The sequence below is a fragment of the Siphateles boraxobius genome, unplaced genomic scaffold (genome assembly GCF_051911475.1).
Source record: "Siphateles boraxobius isolate OS27281-9 unplaced genomic scaffold, OSU_SipBor_1 320, whole genome shotgun sequence".
Lineage (NCBI taxonomy): Eukaryota > Metazoa > Chordata > Actinopteri > Cypriniformes > Leuciscidae > Siphateles > Siphateles boraxobius.
In genome coordinates, this window is record NW_027508943.1 from 69,581 (window position 1) to 80,000 (window position 10,420).

At 29.9% G+C, this 10,420-nt stretch overlaps 1 protein-coding gene across 1 annotated transcript; it reads left to right on the forward strand.

Moving 5' to 3' along the window:
* Positions 1 to 920: 920 nt before the first annotated feature.
* LOC143700963 (very long chain fatty acid elongase 6) lies at positions 921 to 4,254 on the forward strand. Its single transcript, XM_077194744.1, has 3 exons — positions 921 to 1,109; positions 2,265 to 2,396; positions 3,940 to 4,254. Exons 1-3 carry the CDS (start codon positions 1,024 to 1,026, stop codon positions 4,139 to 4,141), a joined length of 420 nt encoding a protein of 139 aa, XP_077050859.1. The 5' UTR covers positions 921 to 1,023; the 3' UTR covers positions 4,142 to 4,254.
* Positions 4,255 to 10,420: the final 6,166 nt, after the last annotated feature.

Below are 10,420 nucleotides of genomic sequence, written 5' to 3' on the forward strand. Positions count from 1 at the left end.
GAATAATGCTCCCCTTTTCAAGTCACTTCAGTGAGACTTTAAATGTCTATGTTAGATACCATGCATAAATCATATGTAAAATATTAATATTAATAATGTAAAATATAAATATATTCAAAACTATTCACATTTTTCGTATAGTGTTTCCGACTTGAATGCATTAGGGACAGGCAGCATTAAATTGTGTTAAATCCACAATCTAATGCTGGAGTTTGTTGGTGTTTGTTGGCTTTCTTTTGGCCAGTGTGAATTGTGCTTTATAGTCCACTGACAAGCCAGGGTTGTTTTAGTTTTGTTTCAGTTGTTTAGCAGTCAGAAAGCCGAGAAAGAAACTGGAAACTGGCCTGGATGCTTTTCAACCCCTTTCAGGATGGTAGAGATGTTCTACTTAATACAAAACTTTGATTGGATATATATATATATATATATATATATATATATATATATATATATATATATATATATATATATATATATAATAGTATATAGTAAATAAAATAAGATTAAAATAAATAAGTAAAAAAGTGGAAATATAATAAGTATGAGTAGAAAAAATTGAGAAATACTGTATACTGTATACATATACTGTATATATATATTATTGACTTAGTTAAAATTTTATTAGATTAAAAGATAACCTTTCACAGATAAGGTTAGTAAGTGATTTGGTTTAAACAAGTACAGGATCATTTTAAGCTGTTGAAGTCTAGACATCGATTATATATATTTTTTTATTAATAATAATTTAAAAGATTCAGAGATTGTACAATGTTTTTAATTTCTACAAGATTGAAGTGTACAAATCTTTTCTCATGAATATAAAACTTTTAGTCGCTCGTATTATGAAATATGCAGATCCTTGGACTGTGATTGGATGGGCTCGCTACTCTGACTCCGCCCTCTCGCGCGTGTAATTATGAAGTTCAGCAGAAGTGTTCGTGTTGCTCACCTCATCGATCCTCTTGGGTTTCCCTTCGGAAACACCTTCATCACTTCATCCACCGAAGATTCGCACACTTGAAGATGAAGGTGAACGATTCACTTCACGCGTTTGACTTTGAGCGCCAGTTTGATGATCGAGTCGCTCTTGAATGGTTTCAGCAGAACTGGTGAGTGAGTCAATTGAGCCGAAAATGAATCACTGATTCATCTCATCTATTAACCTGATGTGCGCTCATAAATGAAGAGTATTATCATGCATAAACAGGATACTATAGAATATAATAGCTATATATACACATTTAATGTGATGTGCAATACACAATAGCCTTCACATTATAATAATACCCATTATTTAATAATACAGTAGGATACAGTGCAAGATTCTTAAAATATGTATTGTGCAATATATGTCATATATCTAACATATATGTTACTTTAAGCGTAATATTACATAGGTATGTTAGGAAAGACCATCTGTTGTTTGCTTTAAACACTCCCTGCTCATTAAAGTGAGGCAGTAAAGTCATCAATCTGAGAGAGTCACCTTTGACCTTTCATCACAAATATCACAATTACATTAATAAACAACGAACACAAAAAGACCTTGTGATTCTTGTGTATTAATGTGTGTGTTCTCATTGTGGACTTCATGAACTCTAATCTGCTGTGATTGATTGATAGATGTGTGTGATAAGAGCAGGTTCACGTGAAGCACTGCAGAGATACGCTCACCTTTGACCTTTCGGCTGATTGTGACATCAGAATCTTTTATTTGATGGTTTATTTCAGGACAGAGACGTTGTTATGTATGACAATAAAATAAGATTAAAATAAAAAAGTAAAAAAGTGGAAATATGATAAGTATCTGTGGAAAAGTCTAGAGAAATGCTGTAAAAAATGTAAAAATTAAAACTGAAACAAAATAATAATAAATAAATAAGATTAAAATAAATCAATAAAATGTGATGAAAATAATTTTTTTTTAGTTAGTTATTAGCCTATTAAATATATTAATCAATTAAATAAATAAATAATAAATTTACCAGTACAGTACATAATAGTAGCGGGTAGACAAAAGTAGTATAATAATGTTACGTAATAATAACTAATTTTCGATTTATAATATTAAAAAAGGGAGGGGTTATAAAAGATAGATGCCTTACATTTTAATGTTTGCTATTTTTAAGTATTTTAAAAATAATACCTTTGTGCTATATTAATGCATTCTGTCACTTTAATATCCTCCTGCAGCGCATAACTAATGTCTCTGTGAATCTTCATGAGTTCTGAGAGTGACGTGTAATCAGTATAATGTGTTTTAGGGGAACAGCGTTTGTTCTGTGTGGCGTGTATGCGGCGGCTATATATGTGGGACGTGTTTTTATGAAACACAGGCAGAAGTTGGACCTGCGGACGCCGCTCATGTTCTGGTCACTGAGTCTGGCTTTATTCAGGTGAGAAAACACCAACACCAGAACACGAGTTGAGTTCAACTTTACCGTCCATTCTGTTCGTCACAGAGAGGAAATCTGTGTTTGACACGAGCGAGCCGAGCCGTACCATGCAGTGGGAAAGCGCCAATAGATACATTCACATTAATGCTTAAATACACAGCACACATTAACAACACAAACACAGAATTAATTCAATTATACAATTAAACACTGTTTCCATCATTCAAAAAAACAAACACACACACTAACACATTAACAACACAAACACAGAATTAACTAAATTATACAATTAAACACTTTTTTCATCATTACAAATAAAAAAAAACACACACACTAACACATTAACAACACAAATTAACAAAATTATACAATTAAACAGTGTTTCCATCATTCAAAAAAGAAAAAGAAAAAACAAACTAACACATTAACAACACAAACAAAGAATTAACAAAATTATACAATTAAACACTGTTTCCATCATTCAAAAAAAATACACACACACTAACACATTAACAACACAAACACAGAATTAACAAAATTATACAATTAAACACTGTTTCCATCATTCAAAAAAAAAACACACACACTAACACATTAACAACACAAATTAACAAAATTATACAATTAAACAGTGTTTCCATCATTCAAAAAAGAAAAAGAAAAAACACACTAACACATTAACAACACAAACACAGAATTAACAAAATTATACAATTAAACACTGTTTTCATCTTTCCAAATAAAACACACATACTAACAAATTAACAACACAAACATAGAATTAATTCAATTATACAATTAAACACTGTTTCCATCATTCAAAAAACAAAAACACACACTAACACATTAACAACACAAACATAGAATTAATTCAATTATACAATTAAACACTGTTTCCATCATTCAAAAAAACAAAAACACACTAACACATTAACAACACAAACATAGAATTAATTCAATTATACAAATAAACACTGTTTCCATCATACAAAAAAACAAAAACACACACACTAACACATTAACAACACAAACAAAGAATTAACAAAATTATACAAATAAACACTGTTTCCATCATTCAAAAAAACAAAAACACACACTAACACATTAACAACACAAACACAAATTGACAAAATTATACAATTAAACACTGTTTTCATCTTTCCAAAAAAACACACACACGCTATAATGCCAGGTATTCTCTTGTATCACTTTATTTAAAAAAAAAAATTTAATTGCAGGGATACATACAGAAATTTTACAAAATACACATATCGACCAAAAAAAAAAAAGAAAGATAAACAACAATATAAGAATAGACGGAAAAAATATTGTATCACTTTAGAAAATTGTACGATTTAAGATAATCACTGCCTTTGGGACAAACGATTTTTCATCCACGTTTGTTCTGTTTTGAGTCTTGATTTCGAGAGTGAATGCAGCAGCTCAGGTTTGATGTTATCTGTGTTCTGGAAGCTCGGTCTGTCTCAGCATCAGTGTTATCTCGACAGAAGCTGATCTTCCTCATTGCTGTTGTGTGTCTCAGTATTATAGGTGCGATGAGAACGAGCTGGTACATGTTCAGTGTGGTGACGACACACGGGTTCAGGCAGTCTGTGTGTGACACTGACTTCTACAGCGCTCCCGTCAGCAAGTTCTGGGCGTTTGCGTTCACTCTGAGTAAAGCGCCTGAGCTCGGTGAGACTGATGTTCATCACACACTGATAATACTCACTGATACGGTTTAAAGTGAGTTCTCATAACTCAATCTCCTCTTTAAGCTGTATGAAAGGTGAGCACACTGACAAAACGGGGATTGGGATTTACTTATAAACAATTTTCATTCATAAATGCTTATCAAAAAATATAGTAGAAAGACTATATTTATAGAAATACAACAATATAAACAGCAGCGCTGCCTTATCGATTAATCGCATCTAACAGCAAAGTTTGTGTTTATATAATGTATATGTGAGTGTATTATATATATATATACATATACATAAACGCGTATATATATCATATAAACACAAACTTTTATGTTAGATGCGATTAATCGCAATTAATCGATTTGACAGCACTAATATACAGTATTTTCTTGTATAACACACTCCAGTAATCTTTGTTTTATTTACTACTTTACAACTTTCATTTATGAACTCTAATCTTTAAACTTTAAACCCCCAAATTATAACATTTAACCCCTAAAATATCCTTCAGGTTCAATTATAGTTATAACATATTTTTGATATACAGTTTTTTCATGAATATTTCACCTCAAAATATATTAAATTATATTTAGCATTAGAAAAATGAAGCCTATTTTTAGGACTTTTTTTTTCTTCTTCATTGTGACTTTTTCTATTACAATTTCCCAGCTAACAAAAATATGTTTGTTTGCTAATGTTGCCATTAAGTTATTTCTGAATGTTCTGTTTTTCAAACGATTTAAAATATATTTTTTTATTTTTTGCAAACATTATGAGAACGTTACTTTTTAATATTTAAACATTATGAGAATGTTACTTTTTAATATTTAAACATTATGAGAACGTTACTTTAGAATGATCAAACATTATGAGAACGTTACTTTAGAATGATCAAACATTATGAGAACGTTACTTTTTAATATTTAAACATTATGAGAACGTTACTTTTGAATGTTCAAACATTATGAGAACGTTACTTTAGAATGATCAAACATTATGAGAACGTTACTTTTGAATGTTCAAACATTATGAGAACGTTACTTTAGAATGTTCAAACATTATGAAAACGTTACTTTTGAATATTCAAACATTATGAGAACGTTACTTTTGAATGTTCAAACATTATGAGAACGTTACTTTAGAATGATCAAACATTATGAGAACGTTACTTTTGAATGTTCAAACATTATGAGAACGTTACTTTAGAATGTTCAAACATTATGAGAACGTTCCTTTAGAATTTTCAAACATTATGAGAACGTTACTTTTGAATGTTCAAACATTATGAGAACGTTACTTTAGAATGTTCAAACATTATGAGAACGTTACTTTTGAATATTCAAACATTATGAGAACGTTACTTTAGAATGTTCAAACATTATGAGAACGTTACTTTTGAATGTTCAAACATTATGAGAACGTTACTTTAGAATGTTCAAACATTATGAGAACGTTACTTTTGAATGTTCAAACATTATGAGAACGTTACTTTAGAATATTCAAACATTATGAGAACGTTACTTTTGAATGTTCAAACATTATGAGAACGTTACTTTTGAATATTCAAACATTATGAGAACGTTACTTTTGAATATTCAAACATTATGAGAACGTTACTTTTGAATTTTCAAACATTATGAGAACGTTACTTTTGAATATTCAAACATTATGAGAACGTTACTTTTGAATATTCAAACATTATGAGAACGTTACTTTTGAATTTTCAAACATTATGAGAACGTTACTTTTGAATGTTCAAACATTATGAGAACGTTACTTTAGAATGTTCAAACATTATGAGAACGTTACTTTTGAATGTTCAAACATTATGAGAACGTTACTTTAGAATGTTCAAACATTATGAGAACGTTACTTTTGAATGTTCAAACATTATGAGAACGTTACTTTAGAATGTTCAAACATTATGAGAACGTTACTTTAGAATATTCAAACATTATGAGAACGTTACTTTTGAATGTTCAAACATTATGAGAACGTTACTTTTGAATGTTCAAACATTATGAGAACGTTACTTTTGAATGTTCAAACATTATGAGAACGTTACTTTTGAATGTTCAAACATTATGAGAACGTTACTTTTGAATGTTCAAACATTATGAGAACGTTACTTTTGAATGTTCAAACATTATGAGAACGTTACTTTTGAATGTTCAAACATTATGAGAACGTTACTTTTGAATGTTCAAACATTATGAGAACGTTACTTTTGAATGTTCAAACATTATGAGAACGTTACTTTTGAATGTTCAAACATTATGAGAACGTTACTTTTGAATGTTCAAACATTATGAGAACGTTACTTTTGAATGTTCAAACATTATGAGAACGTTACTTTTGAATGTTCAAACATTATGAGAACGTTACTTTTGAATGTTCAAACATTATGAGAACGTTACTTTTGAATGTTCAAACATTATGAGAACGTTACTTTTGAATGTTCAAACATTATGAGAACGTTACTTTTGAATGTTCAAACATTATGAGAACGTTACTTTTGAATGTTCAAACATTATGAGAACGTTACTTTTGAATGTTCAAACATTATGAGAACGTTACTTTTGAATGTTCAAACATTATGAGAACGTTACTTTTGAATGTTCAAACATTATGAGAACGTTACTTTTGAATGTTCAAACATTATGAGAACGTTACTTTTGAATTTTCAAACATTATGAGAACGTTACTTTTGAATGTTCAAACATTATGAGAACGTTACTTTTGAATGTTCAAACATTATGAGAACGTTACTTTTGAATGTTCAAACATTATGAGAACGTTACTTTTGAATATTCAAACATTATGAGAACGTTACTTTTGAATATTCAAACATTATGAGAACGTTACTTTTGAATTTTCAAACATTATGAGAACGTTACTTTTGAATATTCAAACATTATGAGAACGTTACTTTTGAATATTCAAACATTATGAGAACGTTACTTTTGAATTTTCAAACATTATGAGAACGTTACTTTTGAATGTTCAAACATTATGAGAACGTTACTTTTGAATATTCAAACATTATGAGAACGTTACTTTTGAATGTTCAAACATTATGAGAACGTTACTTTAGAATGTTCAAACATTATGAGAACGTTACTTTTGAATGTTCAAACATTATGAGAACGTTACTTTAGAATGTTCAAACATTATGAGAACGTTACTTTTGAATGTTCAAACATTATGAGAACGTTACTTTAGAATGTTCAAACATTATGAGAACGTTACTTTAGAATGTTCAAACATTATGAGAACGTTACTTTTGAATGTTCAAACATTATGAGAACGTTACTTTAGAATGTTCAAACATTATGAGAACGTTACTTTAGAATGTTCAAACATTATGAGAACGTTACTTTTGAATGTTCAAACATTATGAGAACGTTACTTTAGAATGTTCAAACATTATGAGAACGTTACTTTAGAATGTTCAAACATTATGAGAACGTTACTTTTGAATGTTCAAACATTATGAGAACGTTACTTTTGAATGTTCAAACATTATGAGAACGTTACTTTTGAATGTTCAAACATTATGAGAACGTTACTTTTGAATGTTCAAACATTATGAGAACGTTACTTTTGAATGTTCAAACATTATGAGAACGTTACTTTTGAATGTTCAAACATTATGAGAACGTTACTTTTGAATGTTCAAACATTATGAGAACGTTACTTTTGAATGTTCAAACATTATGAGAACGTTACTTTTGAATGTTCAAACATTATGAGAACGTTACTTTTGAATGTTCAAACATTATGAGAACGTTACTTTTGAATGTTCAAACATTATGAGAACGTTACTTTTGAATGTTCAAACATTATGAGAACGTTACTTTTGAATGTTCAAACATTATGAGAACGTTACTTTTGAATGTTCAAACATTATGAGAACGTTACTTTTGAATGTTCAAACATTATGAGAACGTTACTTTTGAATGTTCAAACATTATGAGAACGGGTGTTTGTTCTTTTAAATGTGCGAAGCCATCCATGAAGTAATCCATAAACTTAGAAGCACTACATGCATCATAAATGTCCAGCTCATATTTCATGAGAAAGTATATTTTGCTTTAGGAAAATAAAGCCATTTTATCACAATTGCACTGTGACCTTTTTCAATGCAAAAAAATCATATTGTTCTGAAAATAGGCTAGTGTTGGGGAAAGTTACTTTTAAAAATAATGCATTACAGTATTGTGTAACTCCCTAAAAAAGTAACTAATTTAGTTACTTTTTATCGTGCTGGGCACCGATTAATTGCATCCAGTATATACATGCATGTGTGTGCATTTATATATACAAAATAATTTTACACTGAACACACACATATATTAAGTAAACAAACTTTTATTTTGGATGCGATTAATTGTTGCCCAGCACTATTGGAAAGTAATGCATTACATTACTTTTGTGTTACCTTTTCTCACAGTAACTCAGATATTTTGTTGTAAATTTAAAACTTTACTAGTTACTTAAAAAGTAATCTGATTACATAACTTGCGTTACTTTTCCCAACACTGAAATAGGCTTTGTTTTATTAATGCAAAATATCATTTTATGTTTTTCTGATGATTTCGGGGTGAATTGTGACTGTTGAAATGTTTCGTTTCGTTCACCCATCAATGGAAGTTAATGAGTTAAACGTGTTAATGTTTACAAAACATTGATATTGTCACAGTGAAACAGACACATTCTCCTTTGATGTGTGACAATGTCATTGTCCTTTATTAATCACAGAACGAAATGGAAAATGTCATTGTAAAAAAATATGAGAATATGCTTAAAAAGCAGTTTATATAGTGAAATGACCATCTTGCAGATTATTTTGTAGTATATACCTCTGTGAAACGTTATATTTCATCACTTCAGAGTCTGTAGAGTACATGCTTTACGATCACGATTAAAGCGCTCCAGTGTGTCAGAAACATCAGTGTGAAACTGAACTGGTTTGACTGGTTTCTGCTGTGCTGAAGGTTGTTGAGGCTCGTCGGACTGACGGGAAACTGGTCTTTCTGCTCAGGCAACACACAGCCGTTTTAAACATCCGGTTTTTTTAATGTTTTAAATACGTTTTCTCTTTGTTATGCAGATGTTAAAGGAACATTCTAATGTATAATTTTTTAAACATGGGAACGTTACTTTTGAATGTTCTCTGAACGTTCTGAAACAAGTTGTTACATTTAAAAAACGTTAGATTAATGTCCAACTGGAAACGTTTCAGAAAAAGCATTCCATGAATTTGAATTTGATTATTTGAAGAATGTTCATAACTTTGAGAGAATGTTTGCTGAAGTTACGTTCTATCTAGACATTCTCAAACATTAGAAATATCAATCCAAACAGAATTTCTCTCACCCTTTATCTTTATATGAACAATTAACCCTATGTATTATTAATTTATACTTTTTTTTTCTTCTTTTTTTTTTACTGGGAAGTCCTAATCGTCTGTTCACATAAGTTCTGAAGCGCATTTATTAATGAATAAACACCTAATTAACAAACTTTTTTGGTCCTCTTGTTTTTCAGCACGAGCTTTTTATCTCATTCTTTTAGATTAGAGATGATAAATGTAAATGTCTACTATGAATAAAAGCTTATATAATCTATCTAGTAATTTGTGCTGTATATTTCAATTTTAAAGTTCTTCAGCTTTCACATAGTTTTAAAAAATGTTGCACATTTTTAAAAGTAATATATTTTGTAACATGCATGATTTCTTCATTGTTTTCATTTCCACACCTTATTATTTGATTGTAAGTGCTGTGATTATAGAGTTAAAACCATAATCTTTACACCGCTACATTGTAGATATTTTAATGTTGTTGAAAGAGTCTCTTCTGCTCACCATGGCTGTGTTTATTTGATCAAAATTAGCGGGAATATTTTAAATATTAGTCCAATGTAAATCAGCAGTTTTCTATGTGAATATATAGTAAAGTGTAATTTATTCCTGTGATCAAAGCTGAATTTCCAGCATCATTACTCCAGTCTTCAGTGTCACATGATCCTTCAGAAATCACTATAATATAAGGATTTGATGCTCTAGAAACATTCATGATTATTATCAATCAGTTGTCATTTAAGTCAATTTGATTCTTCATACCAGCTTTCATGGAGCTTAAACAGTAGAGCGTTGGCGCTTGCAAGGCCAAGGTCATGGGTTCGATTCCCAGGGATAGCAAGAATTGCTGGATAAAAGCATCTACCAAATGCATAAATATGTGTATGTGTGCCCTCTGCTGGACACTCGCTCTCGAACACAGTGTTTCTCTCAGATCTGGATCCCGAGATTGT

What these genes read in the sequence shown, in the direction of transcription:
- LOC143700963 (XM_077194744.1), top strand. Translation starts at nt 1,024, where the DNA reads ATGAAGGTGAACGATTCACTTCACGCGTTTGACTTTGAGCGCCAGTTT. An exon ending in GAATGGTTTCAGCAGAACTG is followed by an intron (nt 1,110 to 2,264) that starts GTGAGTGAGTCA and finishes AATGTGTTTTAG; the next exon opens with GGGAACAGCGTTTGTTCTGT. An exon ending in CTGAGTCTGGCTTTATTCAG is followed by an intron (nt 2,397 to 3,939) that starts GTGAGAAAACAC and finishes TGTGTGTCTCAG; the next exon opens with TATTATAGGTGCGATGAGAA.